The sequence below is a fragment of the Apus apus genome, chromosome 16 (assembly GCF_020740795.1).
Source record: "Apus apus isolate bApuApu2 chromosome 16, bApuApu2.pri.cur, whole genome shotgun sequence".
NCBI classification, from domain to species: Eukaryota; Metazoa; Chordata; class Aves; order Apodiformes; family Apodidae; genus Apus; species Apus apus.
In genome coordinates this window covers 4,802,331-4,820,231 of record NC_067297.1, presented here as the reverse complement: position 1 = coordinate 4,820,231, position 17,901 = coordinate 4,802,331, and the positions used below count along the sequence as shown (strand labels likewise).

At 42.1% G+C, this 17,901-nt stretch overlaps 1 protein-coding gene across 3 annotated transcripts in view; it reads right to left on the bottom strand.

Moving 5' to 3' along the window:
• The window catches only part of BCR (BCR activator of RhoGEF and GTPase), a 102,494-nt gene extending 85,269 nt beyond the window's left edge, over window positions 1-17,225 (bottom strand). For 2 of the 3 annotated variants that reach the window (XM_051633704.1, XM_051633705.1), the window contains exon 1: window positions 10,522-12,612. In XM_051633704.1, coding sequence (XP_051489664.1) covers window positions 10,522-12,034 — 1,513 coding nt within the window. In that variant the 5' untranslated portion in view covers window positions 12,035-12,612. Of the gene's footprint in view, window positions 1-10,521; window positions 12,613-17,151 lie in introns of those variants that run through there. The other variant, XM_051633706.1, reaches the window with a different exon arrangement.
• Between the last annotated feature and the right edge of the window lie 676 nt (window positions 17,226-17,901).

Sequence of the window (17,901 nt, the reverse complement as noted above, 5' to 3'; positions counted from 1 at the left end):
TAATAGATGTATTTTTCTCCTGATGCATACTCAAAAAAACCCTACCTGACCAAAATTAATTTTGGTCCTACCTCAGAAAACTGGCAAACTTAAAAAAGCAGATCTGATATTTTGATGTAAACACCATTTTATCACTTTCTTTTGCCTTTTTTCCTCTGAAGACAGCAGAGGATAAGAGACACCAAATGAATTATTAAATAAAGTAAAAACGCTTTCCAAACTGCATTTGCGTTTCCATAGAACCCATCCAGGAGGCATGGCAGATACATATGGACAGATAACAGTTCTCCAAAAGCTGACTGAAACTTTGAAACAGAATTAGTTTTTTGAACTGCCTGCCCAGTATGGCTCACAGACAGCCGAGTTTGATGCACCAGTACCTGCCTGCCCTCCACAGCACAGGTAGAAGCACCTGCTTCTTCTGCCAGTTCTTCATTTATCTTGGGCAGTGCTAGGTTTTCTCCTCCACTGGGGTCAGCTTTACCTCCCCTGTTCACCTCCCTGGTGGAACTTTTCAGTAAAACACAGAATTTTTCAGTGATGAGACACATTGAACACAAACAGGATTGTAAAGGTAATGGTCAAATTGCAGACATTGTCACAGAGGTGTCAAGCTAATAGTGGGGGGTAGTAAGAGAAACATTATCAACCATGTACTAAAGCTCTGCTGAGGTGAGGTTGGCTGAGATACACCACTCACTCTGAGATAGAGACTGCAACAGGACCTTCTGTCTCCAACACCTGCCTGGGATACATTCCCCCCACTTTAATGCTGACTCCTCCCATGACTTACAGACGGCTACAGCTCTGTTCCAGTGTGCTGCCCAGTCCTGCTCCCAGCAAGATAGATCAGTACTACTACTGGACAAGAAGCAAGATCATCTACTCTTCCTAATACTGAACCAGAAAGGAAAAAGCATCAACCTGAAGCTTCTGATACTATTTCATGGTAACCAGTACTACCATAGGTCCATATCTTTAGTTTACTTTGCCCATCAGTTTACTAATAATATTAGTATATATTATTACAATTTGCATACAGAAAGGGTTAAAATAATGTATAAATCCTATGTATATATTTCTACACAAAGCAGTGTCATTTCTCAACAGCTGCAAAAGGAAACCTTATGGGTTGTGTAACTGCTCAGCTGTGCTTAGCAGGACCTTCAAAAAAATCCAGTAAATCAAATCGAGATTCCTCTCCAAAGACTAAATGGCTGCAGTGACAGGTCTGCATTCTCTGGGCTAGTTCAAACATCACTTAGGAACACAGGAAAGTGGAAAGTAATTTTCTTCAACATGCCCTGATCTAAATTCATAAGATATGAGAGCTCCTGCACTCACATGAAGGAGAACCCAGCCCTCATGTGAATGACAAGAGCATCAGACCATGTAAACAATCTCAAAATTGCAATCAGCCTCTCATTACTGTCATTCAGTACAGATCAATTCAAAAAGGCAGTCAGGCCTGTAGCTTAATACTCCACCTGATAAACCAAAGGAAAAACAGAATTTTCTTGATCTCTATCATCATAAAAGAGCATGAGGACCATCAGTCAGCTCTGTCCTTCTGCTGGAAAAAAAGGAACTGTTCCATAAGTGTAAGATAGCAAGTGGTTCCCAGGATTCCTGTTGAGGTGAGCACACGCTGGCTCTTCTAAACACACTTGAGGACTAAACACATAGCCCCCTTTCTCCCACACCAGACCCTTCAGCCCTTCCATGAGATCAGATACATGCTCATCATGCAGCTGTATTAGCAGCATCTGCCTTCACAGATCTTCTAGGCAAGAGAGCAACAGCAGAGCACGGAGCACCCAAACTAGTTAGATAACTCGCAGTACACTTTGCTTCTGTGGGTAGGTTCCTTAGGAAAGAAGCTAGTGGAGAAAAGGCTGAAAAAAAGGTTCACCCAAACTATTATTCAGGTGATTTGTTAGCCCCAAAGTATTGCTGGTGTCAGGAGCAGTAGTTTTCTGTCATAATTAGAAGCAGCTCTTGAAGGCCTTTGAGCAGCATGCTCACGTGAGCTGAGAGGTTCTTGTTCCAGCAAATTAGGAAGCCAAAAGCACCTTTGAGACAATACTCTGGACTTGACTAAGACATTCTCTTCCTAATATCCATCTACTCCGTATCAGGAGCAATGGATGATCAGTGTTAAGACTAGCAAAGTAGCCTATGTCCCAAAGCTGAAGAAAGTATTTTCATCATGACCACAGCTTGCTAGACTTTGTTTTCCTCTTTGTAACTCAGATTTTACTCATCAGATTTTTATTGAAGAAAAACAAGAAAAGTAAAACAAGGACAAGACTGTGAGATATGCTACTCTTCACTGATGTGGTGCAGACTGCATATCACCTATTCAATGCACCTTTAATCACAGCTAGGCACTGGGCTTGGTATCCACCATAATTAGGCTTAGACAGACAATAAAAGTTTACAACAGGATGTTCTTGGCTTGGTTAACCCACAAATTCAAGTAAGCAATTAGTACAATTAGCAAAGACAAATATATTCATCCATACACCACAATTTCCTCAAAGACAATGATAGAACATTGCCAGATTGTAGTATTACTATGTTTTCTTAGAGTGATGACACTTTCTCAGCATATCGTTTTCTGAAGCTTCAGTTCGTAATGTCAGCGCTGACCATTATAAAAACAATGCCAGGAACACAGGTTAGCAAGAAACAAAAATTAAGATTGCTCTGAGGCAGCTGGATGCTAACAGCCACAGAAACACACTTTTCTGTGCCTTGCCTCCTACTAAGCACCATAATCTAATCTCTTTTGGGAAGCCCAGCCAGGCTGACAGGCCATTACTATCTTCCTGGGCAAAATCATAGCACGCCACGTAATTGCAGACTGCAGCGGATACAGTTCTCTGTAGCTTACACCTCCCTAGTGACAACAGACCAATCACATTTACTTTTTAGCAGCAGCTCAGACACATTTGAAGCCTAACACTCCAGGGAATGAGGTATTTTTCTTCAGAGCAGATTATGCTAGGAAGCTGCTGGCCCATTTTACATGAACACACAGATATGACTGTAGGTAACTGAAGGGGTTTTTGTTTTGGCTTGTGGCTTTTTGTGTGAATTTTTTTGTTGGGTTTATTTTTACTACCCTAACAACTAGAGCCTGCCCCAGCCTCATCCATACTGTGGGTTCAAAATAAGCACACCTTACCTAGCTCTGCAGGCAACAAGTATATAATTTCTGATAACATAAAAGCTGGAATATATCCCATCAGAAAAGTGGCTGCATTTCAGTGTTCAGTATTCTGAAGTCCTTAAGAATAAGTAAACAGAAATAATAAGCCAAACCTGCACAGGGCCCCTCTCCACACATCAAGGACAGGTCACAAATACAGAGGAGCTGCAGAGTTCAAACACACAAGTTGCTCACTATTAAGTAACTACTGCAAAAGCTGGTTTCTCAGATTTCAGATAATACTCTATGATCCACAGCAGCATGCTACAGTTGTTACTATCCTGTTGTCACAGACCAGTCTGCAAGTAATTTTGAATACTTCAGAGCAAAACCTGATCTGTGAAGAAGCTCCAAAAGTGGATTAATTTTTTTATATATACTATTTTTAAAAGAAGGGAGGTTCTGGTGGAGTTGTTTCCCTCGAGAAGAATCTCTCCCTCCAGAAAATGCAAATAAAACCCCAAACCAAATCAAAACAAACAACACAGCACCAAAAAAACCCAAAACAAACAAGGATTGGTGAAATGACTGCAAATAACAAAGTAACAGAAGATAACCTAGGCAAAGGGCTTGCAATACCAACAGGCACAACTCAGCAGTATAAACCAGCAGACTGAACGTTACTCATTCACTCATCCCAGAGGGCAATCATTGTGGATTCTCACACACATACTCCTGGTGTATTCATGTAGCCATGAGCAACTAACTTGGCTCCAGCTGCCACACTTGGGCAGAGCTTTCTCTGAAACAGAGATTTCAATTACATTTGCAATAATCTGATTAGTACATCAGCGGTAACCTGGTTAAGAAAGGGTCTGAGATACACCATTTTGGCAGCTGGGAAGAAGACAAAAGGAGACATGCCTTTGTTATTTTATTAAAGGCAACATTTGCACCCCACAACCAGATTTTGTGACAGAAAAACACTGCACTGGTCCTAGCCAGGACAGTTTTACTATTTAAAACATGTATGGTACAGCTCAAAACAAGACTAGAGAAATTAGAAATCTGTAAAACTGCCTCAGCGTTAGACAGACCATTCAAGGATTTACCTAGATTATGGTTACTTTCACATTACATGTGATTTAAAGATACAATCAGGAAAGCAATCCACTTCATTATCAAAAGACTGGTCAAAACCTCCTTTACAAGGTAAGACACTCAAGTTGTTGTTTTGGAAGTACTTCGTTCACACACAGTTCACCCAAACAAATCCATGCCAGCATTTCTGTTGTCACTGGCAGTCTCCCTCTCTATCTACACAGCAAAGTTGCCATTCAACCTGTATCAGAAAATCATTTCCTTTCCTGCATGTGCCAGTAAATTACTAAAGTCAATGATACTTCACCAGGGAAAGAACAGGATCAGATCCTTATTATTCTTTCCATGCTTATCTGACTAGGCAGAACAAATCAAAGTGGAGACAGTTAAAAAAAAAACCTGCTAGTCTTGGATTCTCTGGGGAAAAGCAAGTTCCAGATAAGCTGTGCCTCCAATCAACAGTCTGATTTTCATGAACAGCAATATGCTTCCCTGTGGTAATTGAAATGGAGCAATTCTCCTCAAACAGCTTGCCAAATCTCACCTCATTAACCTTTATGGAGACTGACCTCCAAAATTCCTTGAAGCTGAAATACAGGTCCCCCTCACCTCTGCATAACAGCTGTTTATCCTTAAGAGGCTGGGGAGAGAGGGGGAGCATTTGAGAGTAAACTACTAAACATGCTAGAACTGGAAGATAGAGACCTGTTTCCAGGACCAAACTGGGGCCCAAGCCTTCACAGGCTTCTGTCTCCTTTGCTGGCCCATTTTCAGATAGCCCTCCCCCAACTCTGCTTTTAAGAGTCAGTATCATTAGCTATTTTGTGTTGCCCAGTATGCAAATAAGCATTTCCTAAGCCACATTTGAAACTTTAACAATTTTTCTAAGTAAACCTTATTCCTACCCCCTAAGTCTTTTACTGATGGCAGTGAAAAGCAAGCTGTCAATGAAGGAGCAACTAAATACACTACTTAGTATTTTGTCCAAATATCCAAACCAGAGATATTAGATTAATGGAAACACTTAGAAAAGGTGGTAGAGCAATTAATCCCCGAATTTAGTAAACTTCTAGCTTTCTTTCTCTCAGTGTTAGCTTCAGAGAGCATAACTGCAAGAATCAAATATAAAATGTTCCAGTTTTGCATCTCTGGAATTCTGTACATAGTGTCCTGTATATGAACAATGAACTATATAATTATAATATATGATTATACTGAACAGTGAAAATCATCAAGTTTAAAACCACACACTTGTGCAATTGCTTTGCTAGAGATGAAAAAACAGAGACAAACACACCTCATTCCACAACGTATTTCACTGCCTTAAAGTCCATCACCCACATGCACAAGTACATCAATACATAAGCCATGGTCAGTGCTCATATCAATCTCAAGACAGACCCATCTTCTCTCCAGGTTTGCCTATTCCTCCACACAGCAATTAGCTTCACTGCACCAGCCAAGTTCCTTCACTAGTTCCAAACCCTCATTAATTCTACCATGCTCATCACTATCCTAGGCTCTTTGCTCTCTTGTTCATCTCCGGTTCTGCAAGGGAAAAAGAGATGAAAAGCTTCTCCTCCAGAAAAGGAAGCGAGTGCAAAAAAAAGTACCAAAACATCAGGTTTTCCTACTCCTTCTTTCTCTTCTTTTTCCCTCAGCCATCTAGGAAGAAGCTTCCATCTTACAGGAGGTATTGCACTGATGCAGGCCGTAAACCCATGGATGCTCCCAAAGCTCCCTGCCACTTCTCAGGGTAGGACCAAAATTTTGTACATAACAGCAACCTCTCTGTACTTTTCCTCTAAAACCATCTGGACAGAGGCTGACAACAGTGAAGCAGAATGGAATCACAGTTCATACACATCTACCAGTTCAACTGCTTCGGCCATAAACCAGTCCTTTTTCAGTACTGTGAACAGTCAGCAAGCACCACAGGAGCAGATCTTTGAGCCACAGACTTAATATTGTGGGTCCTATTGCCTACACATTTCCTGTTCAAATGAAAGGCATTATCACCTTGTGTGAGGCATTCACTGCAATGCTTTTGGGCTCTAGCCCCTGGCTCTGTGAAGTCCCCATGCTGAAATCACCTAGGTCCAATCGTTTTGGTGTACAGAACAGCATTCTAGTCTGTAGTCATGACAGTATGGCTGCTGTATGGATATCCGTAAGGCTCTGTTGTTGCAGCTTCATCCTAGCCTTGACTTCCTACAACACTCCCAAACTTGAAGTGTGCACTGTTTTTTTATTTCACCCGCCCAGACACAGGTCTGCCTGGCAGGCCCTCGTACAGCAGTGGCAGCTGCACAAAGTGGGCATCTCCATTGCCAGACAGACCACTTTCAAACTGTTGGCAGTTATGCAGGGATGACAAGCAGCTTTCTACCAAATCCATTACTTGCAGAATTCATAGCTCTCTGTTCACTCACTCCATAGGAAAAACAGTCCCACTTCGGTATCTCTGTCATGGACCACAAAAAATGAGCTTCACACAGTGCCATCAGCATTCTCCAGGGCTTTCCAGTATTAGACAACTACTATCTCAGTTGGTTTACACTCTAATTTCAAAGACAGGTGCTTTTTGATTGCAGAAGAACCTGGAGGTTGGGGTGGGAGAAACTCCACGGTCTAGAATGAACCTTAGAAAAGCAAAAATAAAACCTATCGGCACAGGACTGAGGTAAAGGTTAGCAACTGCTTCTGGAAGTGTGAACAAACAAACAGGACTGCAGAGTCGATTACAGTCACTGGGAACATAAAGCAGAAGCTCCACAGATTCCACTGAACTCAGCTGGAGGGAAAGAGAAACCTGGCAGAGAAACAGAAGGAGGTCTTCAACCCCCTAGACTAAGAGGGGAGTGGTAGCACAAGCAGCTTGCTAATCTCAAAAGCCACTAAATCACTGGAAAGCAAGGCGGGGGGGAGGGGGGTGGGATGGTCAGCATTTAAACAGCATCTTGTCCTAAGTGCTCCTAGGAAATCCACTGATCATCACAGCGAAGGATTAAAACATGTTTAAAAAGTAACAGCAAAATCAATTAACCAAAGTGTCAGAGAAAACTTAAAACTCATTTTTTACCCAAGTCACAGATAAACAGCTTCACACAGAGAGCTAAAAGACAGCATGCATTGATTTTGTGAAGCAAGCTATATGGCCAAGCAACAACTCCAAGCAAGCTATAATGCCAAGCAACATACTTATCAATTAATGAACTGTTACCAGTCAAGAAACTGACCCAACTGAGGCCATTGCGAGGCCTCATCACTGCATAACAGCACTATGCAACTCTCCCCTTGATTATACTCAGAAATGCACGTAAGCTGGCTTCTGTTGTGTCTTTCTCTGCAACTAATATTTAACAGTAGTCAGAACTTAAAAAAAAAATTTGTTCTTCCTCCACAGTCATGGTAAAAAAATTCAACCTTAATGCAGAGTTAAGATTATTTTTTTTTCTATTTCCACTACAGGAAATTAGTGATACATAATTAATCCTAACATAAATTTCTTTGCCTGGGCTCCATTGAGTACATTTAATAGAAAGTACAGTTATTACCAAAACTCAACCCTGAAGCTCTCATTCTACTCCTCGGAAAAAACTGAAATCCTACTACCTTGGTCTGATTTAAGGATTTTGATAACTCATCTCCAGGTACCCATATTCAAATTTTGGCTTGGATGCCATTCACTTGAGAGTTAGGTGACCTCATTCTAGTCCTTTTTTGTCATACAAAAGTAGGAAATTATCACTTGACTGTGAACTCAAGAAAGAATTTGGAGAAAACAGCTCGTGTCTGCTGTCCAAGCTCAAGATGCACTGGGATGGCAGATCCAGACAAAGTTCACATTGCACATGTCCACACCACATTATCATGGTCAGAGTCATGAAAGGCAAAGCCAGCAAGCATACAAAAATCTGAATGCACAAAGAAGCCAAATACTACTGAACAAACTCCACTTTATGCTAACTAATATTAAGGCTGGCCAGAATCTGCTGCAATTCCAGCTCACACTCTCTTTTCAAGCAGAGCTTCAGGGAAGCTTGGCAGAACCAATGACTGAACCACAGGTGCAGGAAAAGCTGTCTGGATCTGTGAACTGCTTTCATATCACACAGTGATGGAGAATGGTCCTCATCAGAGCGTGATGGCGGGAAATGTAGCCAGCCAGACCGCACAGCAATCCCTCATGTTTTTTGTTTGTTTTATGAAAAAGAGGCTCTGCCAGCTGGTTTCAGATCAAAATTCTTCCTAATCAGGAAAGAAATAAAATTTCATTAAAAAATTATGCTCAGTAGGAATTAATCAGAAACACAGTCCACCTGAAGGCATAAGCCTTTTTGGTTAAGTAAAAAGTTGCCACCAGCTAATGTGCAAGACAGTCATGATTAGCCATCTGGTGAAGGTTCCTGCTAAGCTTGCCACGTTACCCCCTATGCTGAGGGGAGCAGAAGGTGGATCAGTTACATTCTGTCCTTGCCTGCAATTGTGTGGTCATCCTTAGGAACAAGACACAAAGCTTTCCAGCACAATTTTAACCTTTCAGATTTTAAGAAGCCCATTTTTGTTTTATCATTGCATCCCAGATAAATTATTTAAAATAAAAATAATCTCTTGCCTTTCTGAAAGCTGAATTTATCCTCAACCTTTATCAACCTTTGTTATTTTTGCCCCTTTGTTTCCTCCTGCAAAATTGCAACTGCCAGGAGGCTTCCCAGTCATCTAAAGAGCATCAGTAAACAAGAGCAGAGACAGATGGCTGCAGCTCAGTTTAAACCAGCACAGGATCCAGCGTCTCCCCTGCATTACAAGTACTACCCCATAAGATACCATCATATGCATAAAACCAAACAAGAATGCAGTAGTTCCAGATAGAAAACCAGTATGTATATACAATCTGATAAGGAAGAAGTCACCGTGAGGACAGGGTGCTGAGGTTTTTTGTACAGTGAACATCCATTGCAACTGTACAGCCTTCCAATAATACAATGGGATGTAAGGATGACAGGGGGGAGTGCAGGAAAGAATTCTCCCTCCATTGTTGCTCTCAAAAGTATTGCTGGCAAAAAACAATCAGTGGGAAAAGTAAAACCAGGCATCATCTTCCAGCAAAGTTACTTTTCTGAGAACTAAGACACCAAACTCACCACTGAGAAAGTAACAAAATTTCTCAATTCGCCTACTACTTCAGAAATTCAGTCACACTGACAAACAACATATTAACACTGTATTAAAATGACAGATTCAAAGAGACAAAGAAAACCCACAAGATAACTCAGATTTAGAATGATACAAGTCTATCAAAAGAATAATTTTTGTTTTTGTTTTTTTTCATTCCAGAATTTGATTGTCATTTATTGCACAGGAGACTACTGGTGTTAGAACAAGATATTATTTACACTATGCGCCTTGCCTTCCTAAATAGATTCAGATGTCCACATATGTTCAATAAATCTATCTGAATCAACATAGTTCACCATCTCTTTCACCAACTATAAATCCGCTGCTATTCCACAGACACACCTGGATGCCTCTATGGCTTACATAAGAACAGGCTCAAAAAAATTATTCACTCTGCGCCCCTCCCAACAAATATTTTTTCTATGTTGAAATTAAATTAACAGCTCTCCCTCAGGGCTCTCTGATATACCAAACTCTTCCTTCACTTAGCGAGAGCAGAAAGCTTCAAGAACAGGGCTGCACAACCACCACCTCAAATCAGCTCTAATTGAAGGCTGACATGAGACAGAACGAGAAACTAGCACTCCAGTTAATACAGACAGAAAAAACAAGATTGTGGGAGCAAGCAACATCATTGGTAAAGCTCCAGCAAAACCTCTGGTTTGTAGCATGTTGGCACACTACCATCTCTCAGGTAGAGTTTAAATACTCCTCAATGCAAGAATACAAGGAAGGGAACAATCTGGCAGGGAATACTGAAGAGTTCTGGCTCCTTTACACCTCAGTATTCATATTGAAACTTTACGAACTGATTAACATGTGTCTCCATTTAACCTCTCAAGAGAAGCCTGAATCAACCCTTCTGGGAATCTAATCTGTATTCCTAAAATGCAGTCTGACGTACACTTCTGCAGGACCTTCCTGAACCAGGACAACTATAAAATAACCACAGACTTCTCACATTAAACAGTTGGCCCCCTAGAGCAATTCACCCAGGGTCACCTAGAACACCTCTCTCATTAATTTCCGTGATGCTATCTCCTGTTCCATATATTGAAAAGACGAAACAAAAAGCTGGTACACACCTGTATCCCCATGGAAGCAGCTGTCCTGGTGACATCTCCCAGAAGGCAAATCTCCATCACTTGGCCAGATCTGTCCTGTTTTTCGTACTCCCACAATAGTAGCCTCAGACACAATGACCTGCTGTTGCCTGTGCCGTTTTTGAGACTGGGGGGTTGGTGGACTGCTACTGTCAAAGGACTGCTGAGAGTTCTGGGAGGGAGAACGGCTTTTATCCCGATACATGCGGTAAGTGGTGGGGCTGGGGGAGACGTGGCTGGACTGCCCTGACGAGAAGTCTTCCTCACTGGAGGTAAGGTTCTCATTAGAGCTACAATCAGGAGTATATCCTCCTCCAATATCTTCAAAACTCCTAGGGGAATAAGATCTCCTGGGCCAAGTGAGATGTTTTTCCTGGTCAGTTGAGCCCTGATTTCGCAGAATAGGTCCTTTCCCTTCTTCTCCCATCATTCCACCAACATAGATACTTTGATAGGGTTGAAAGTCCATGGGTTGCCAAGGTGAGCGGTTGCTGCCATTGGCATTAATGAGGTTATCTTTGAGAAACCTGGGGTTCAGTTCAGCATCCTCATATTCTCCATCATAGCCAAAGCTGCTCTCCGAGGACCTTCCCCTGTAAGCAGGCCTCTGGAATTCACTGAAGCTGGGTACTATGTTAGAAGGGAGAGAGTGTAAAGACTTTTTGCGTTCCATTTGCATCGCTTGGCTACCAAGGGAGCTTATTTTATCGGAAACATCTTTATCGTTGACCTTTACTAGACCCTTCTCATGATGATACTCCATGTTCACGTAAAAGGGCTTCTCAACAACATCCTTGTTATCTCCTGAAGAATGTGAATTAACCTTTTTAATCCTCTCAAAATTGGACCTTAGGGCTGCCACACTGGTGCTGTTCCCTCTCTCCTTAGAAACAGGTTCAAATGATCCCTCTTTCTCACCAGATCCCACTAGCCTACGAGTGGAAGCCACTCTGTGTTTTGAAGGAGAGCTATCTGTATCACAACGATTGTCCATATCTTCTACAACTCTCTTGAGTTTCTCTTCACCATAGTACTTACACCTGTCCTGCTCTCCCTCTCCGTGATGGGGGCTATCCAAAGGCGACAGGTCTGACCCATCACTCTGGGTCGACAGCTTCCGCAGAGAGGGTATCCTGGGCTTCAACTTTTCCTCTCCGTGGTGTGACTTGCTTTTTTCATATTCGTCTTGGTCAGCAGACTGGTGATGATGCAGGTCTTGGATCTGCTGCTCTGCACCCCCTTCAGGCAACTGAGAAACACGTTTAAAACCCCATCTCTGTCTATCATAGCTTTTTTTCTCCTTAGCCAGAAGAGTCTGCAGGTATATCATGCGGAACCTCTCCTTGTTGACCTCCATCTCCAGTCTCCGAATAGATGCTTTGCACATCTCCAGCTCTTGTTCAATGTCTCCTACAGATTTCAGCTCCATTTTAGGAGGCTCAGAGTCTGCAAACTGTGCTTTCCAAGCCTCCACAAACCCCACAGGGTCCACCATTTTGCATACAGGAGTAAGTGGAGAATAAGGGAAGGAGGCTGAAGAGAGATAGGTGGAGAGAATAAACCAACCAGATCTCACATGTAGAAGGCAGAAACAGCTCCGGCAGGGTCAACTCAATGCTTCTCTTTCACAGTCCATACTGGTAAACTGGGAGGCAAACGTTAATCCTCGGAGCAGTCTCTTCTCCCCGTCTCCTTCAGCTTTTGCCGGCCCCAGCCCCCCGTACACTCGTTACTCTCTCCCCAGCGTGACTGCTCTTCTGCTAGCGAACAACAATGCTACCAAGCCGGCAATCCCAGAGCACTTCAAAGTGGATGGACAAAGGAACAGGCTCGGCGCGGGGGAGGGAAGGTAAATATCGCCCCCCACCCACCTCCTGCTGCTGCCGTCCTGGGCACGGTCCTCAGTGCAGCCACGTTCAGGAATCCTCGGCTCCGTCCTCCCCTCGCCAGCCCCCGTGTTGTGCTTTCTCTTTCTCTCTCCTCCTTTCCCCCTGCCCCTTTCCCTGTCTCCTCCTCCCGGCTATTGTGCTGTCCTCTGGGCGCACACGCTCTCCGGACCCTCCGCGCACAGCAGCGAGGCGGCGGCGGCGCGTCCCGCGGCGACCTCCGCCGCTACCCCTCGGTGCCCGAGCGCCCCGCGGCCCCGCGGGAGCCCCCTGGGCGCGGCGGCGGCGGCTGGCGGGGCGGCAGCGGCTGCCCGCGGCTGCCCATGGCGCGGCCCGGCTCTGGCGGCGGCGCCCCGAATCGCAGCGCTGCGGAAGGGGAGGAGAGGGAAGGAGCCAGGCGCGGCGATTGACACGGTGCTGGGGCCTCTTAAAGGGGCAGCCCCGGCCGGCGCAGGGGGACCGCGCCCGTGGGACTGGAGGGGGCTGGCCCTGCCCCTCGGGGACTCGCAAGCGGCTGCCCGTGAGACAAAGGCGGAGATGTGCAAACCCGCGTACATTCACGGCTGCTCTCACTTGCAGCCGCAGGCCTGTACATCACCGTAGACATGACTGTACCTAAAAGCCTAGGCAAGAACGTATCACACATCCTTGTGTGCACAGGGAGGTATCCGTTCTTGTCCATATATCCACGCCCTCATACATTATGTATAAACATCAGCAAGTCTCTGTACTCTCTTGTGTTCACGGCAGCACTGTCCCCCCAGGCACTGATGCAGCTCACCTTCAAAGGTCAAGTTTCCCCCCACTAATGTAAATGCTGTTCAGTAGCAGGCTTGTCATTCACTCAGTCCTTCCTTCCCAATAAATTACAAGCTGCATTTCTGAAATGGGCAACAGATACTCCAGAACCGCTATGATATTAACAATAAAGACTGCTTTGTTCAGGCACTAGTCTCACTTCTGTTCTGTATATTATCCTAGCCACAACAACTCAGATTCCTATGCCTTAGCTCTGAGTGAAGGGCAGTACAGGATTTAAACAAAAGTCTGGCTGCTGAGTATTACTGCTTCTGAAATCACTGTACATGCTCTTGCTTAAGCCCTGTATCCTTTATATGGACTAATTCAACCTCTGAAAAAGTGGTAACAATATATCTGGAGTTGGGATGATATGAAAGAGACATGTACCACTCATATCCCACATAAACCTGCTTATTTCATGTCTGCAGTGAGGTATACCATTTCTGTTACATATTACTAGAGAAGAGGGTGGATGTAGCCCCAACAAGAACTAATAAAATCCTGTGGGAATGAAAAGTACAAGTCCACAGGAATAGCTCTCACCTTTGAGATATGTAACGTTTCGTTATCCGTTAAACAGTTTTTCCCTTCATGCTTGTTTATATGCCAAAGTATTTTTGGGGATTCTCAGACATATCACAAAAGGCTAATCATGTATGCAGTTTTGCATAGTTCATCCCTCCTGGTTTTTGTTTTCTGGCTTTAACCTCTTTCCTGCACTTGTTTCCTCAGCTTTTAGCACATAACAGGCATTGGCTGACCTATATGGAAAACAGATCATAGTCTAAGTCATAATAAAACCTGTATGTTTAGTAAATACCTCTATAAATCTTCCAAGAAATTTTAATCTTTCACAGAAATCAAACACATTGGCTTCTCACTATTGATATTTGCTATTTGTTCACCTTAGTGCCAGTTTGAACAACATCATTCTGACATACAATGTGTTTCTGGTAATATGAACTTTCAGGCTGTGCTGGCATCCTTAGATAATGCAGGTATAACACATCCTAGGGATATGTTCTGAGCTCATCCATTACTTCTACTGAAGCATCGTAGTTGTGATTTTTTCATGTCCAGAATTTGTTTCTGTTTGAGTTCACCCCTCTGACATTTATGCCCTTTCTGAAGGGAGCAGGAAATTGGATGAGTCCGAGCAGGGATCTCTGTATGTCCACTAAACTTTTAGTGAATACTACTGTTAAACTCACTACAATATCAAAAACTCCACTGGAATTTAAGAGATCACTGAATTTTAAGCTGATACTTTATACATTCAAGAGAGTATTATTTCACTAGGATACAAAATTTTATGAGGACTACTTTGTCAGACACATCTGTGAGTTGAGATTGTGATGAGAAGGCTAAACTACAGATGTACTGTCCAGCACATACCCTCTGCTGGCCTACAAGAGGTTGCAAAACGCTTCTCAGCCGAAACAGAGCTAGTACTACAAGCAACCGTAGAGCCCCATCTTGTGGGAGAAAGGAGCAAGTAAAAAGCCCTTCAGCTGTCAGTCCTGACCGGTTTCTTCAGCATGATCTCACAAGAGAGAACCAGAGGTTTTGGAAAGAGAAAAAACAACCCGGTAGCACGTAAGGAGAAACATTTTAAAAAGAAATAAAACATGACTTCTGATTAATCTGTGACTGAAATTAAGAAACCATATTTTTGTGGCACAAAGCAGCACTCGGTGATAAGAGTTTGAGAAGGCTGGGAAGTCTCAAGAAATCCCATCATTCTGTGAACCCAGAAAAATGGAACCCTCCTTCAGGATGGTTCATTCCTGGAATCCCCTCCAGGAATCACCTGACCTGTAAGAACAGGAACAGTAATACCAACCAACCACACAGCCCCCAAAGAACCCAGTCTCAAAGCACCCATCATAAAATAGATGGAGTCAGACCACTGCCAAGCGATAGTTGCTGACAGAGTATATTATGACATTTGTATGTGAAGTTTATGGAGCTCCAGAAGATACACTCAGTTTGACATCAAGCAATGCACTGAATCACTAGAAAAAAAAAATCCCAGTTGGTTTTCCAAACAACATGATCACAGAGCTGAAGAAATTGCACCTCTGTGATTTTGTACAATAATTGAGCTCAGCAATGAAAGAAACACTTACAAGATACATTTTTTGGGGGGGAAAAACCACATCCCAGGAATCTGGATCTTTTTTTAGATTTGCTACTGCATCATTTTGCAGCTTTAAACAATACAATGTCTGCACTGAAACCTAGCACCTAGCCTAGACGACGTGATTTGCTGCAGTAGAGTGAACCTTCATTTCTGCTCGCATTCAAACTCTACATGAAGCCCAGAGCTATGCTGCCCACTCAGTGCAGCATGTGGTACAAGGGGATTGTATCTTCATCATCCTTGTGAAACAGATTTGGAAGATGAAAAAATACACAGAACATCATAAGGTCAAAATATTACACATTTAGATAAATAACTCCTTACATACCCACACATATTCATTTTCTCCACCAAATGCTACACTTGCATCCTTGCCAAGCAAATTGCCACAATTGCCAAAGTGAAGATTGTCCCATAAAAAAAGACACAGAGTTCCTAGATCTCATCTCATCATACTCTACAAAGCTGCTCTAACTTACGTCATGAGAGAATAAAAGTAATAAAAAGGATGTTGAAATCATCTTTCCTCCACTTTCTCCCATTTCTTATCAAATAAATTGGGAGGAGGGAGGGAACGACAGAGAATCTAAAATATTTTCAGTCTGATTCATAGAATGATTAACAAATGTCTTTATTTTCTCAGCAGCTCTAATCTGAAAGGTCCCAATATAATTAGTTTTCCAGACACTGTTGTTTCTGGAATGACTGCATGAATATCTTAAGAAACTGTAACTTGTAACAGTCCATAGGTTTTCTGCTTTCTCTCCATTTAAAGTAGTTGCAGTTTGAAACTTAATGCATTAGAGATATTCCACGTTTTTTTTTATGCCAGCATAGCACATAATGCTGGATTTGAACCTTAGAATTATGGCACTATAAGCTGCTGAGAGATTTCTAGAGAAGCAGTCTTTCTCTTGTTCCATTTTTATTTATTTTTTATTCTTTCATTTGAGTGCTTATACTAATTTTGAAGGGCCATAAATATGTATGGTTTAGTACAAGCAAAAGAGTTACAGCATCTCATTTATATTTAGAAATATATCACTAGTTAGATACTCAGAACTGAATATTGAAATTCAGTGAGATACTGGAAAAATCAGAGGGAAGTAAAGCGAGTGTATTTCTGTTTCACTTCTTTTGTACATTTGCAGTTTAAACCTAATTACCATAATCAATCATAGTAATACCATTTCACAAATACTGACCAAATATTTGCTATAGTAATTTCTGGCAATGTCATTTGTCAGCAGGAATTACTTTTAAAACAGAAATATCTTTTGCCATCATATATTGTTGCCCAAAGACCAGAAGAGCATTGTAAAGCTCCTTTAATTCAGGGAAATTCAGTGGTACCCAGAGCTAATCTCTTTGTGATTTTTAAAGAACCAATTGCACAAGGTTATGTCAAAGGGTATCTGAAAAAGCAAAAGTGGGACAATGTTTTTTTGATCCATCCAGGACACCAAGTCACAGCAACATGTCCAGAGAGCAGGTTCTACTGCAAGTATTCAGGAATGACATCAATGACATCTTCATATGGCAAGTACCTTAGGGCTTAACAAGCACATTTCTGCTTCAGAGAACTCCATCTTTTCCCATCCTCCTAAACCCACACACTCTTGCAGGTCTTTTCACAAAATGGCAAAACTATTTCTCTACTACTACTGCTTTTATTAAGCAGTGGAGAAAATTGCCCCTGGCATCTAGTGAGCAAATTATCTTGTCCAGTAAAAGCAGACAAAGTGACTAAGAGTTTAGCAGCAGTATTGAATCTAACCTTACCAGCTCAGGGTTCCTACAACAGGCAGGGACAAACAAGTTCATGACTGAGACTGCAAATGGTTCCAGAATTGTGTTCTATTACTATAAACGAAGAAAAAATAAGTTAGAATTCAATGAAAATGTCATTACTTTTAGCAACAAAGAACTGTGGTGTAGACAATACTCACGAAGATAAATGCAGAGAATGCTTCTGCAGCCTTTTTAGAAGATGAAATATATGAAATCTAATTTATCTCTGTCATAAACCTATTAGACTATTCTTTCTTGTTCAAGAGAATGGAAAAGAATAGCATTCTTATCTGGTAACATTTTCAAAATATTAAGATAGCTGGGATAAACTAACAAAGTTCCTGCCTGGATTTCTCCTAGGCTTGGAAATTCTTAAATATTGGGCTCTGATTCTCAAGTGGAGAATGAAAAATAATACAGATGTTTCCTGGATGGAGAAGCCACAATGAAAACTATGCAGTCTGCATTTGTGTACTTCCATACCCATTATTTTAAAATATTTCTCTTGGAACAGTTTTAAAATATTTGGAATGCATAAAAGCAAGTCAGATTTATTTTATAATAGAATCTCAAATGGCAAAAACATATGGATAGCACCCTTTACTCTGAACTGCCATTTTTTTTTCTGCTCCCATGAGAATGCAACTTCACTATTTAAGATTTCTAGAGAATTATCACAGAACACCACACTAAAAATACATAACTTTTGACTGTAAGTGTTTCTGGCAGACAGGTGAGCAC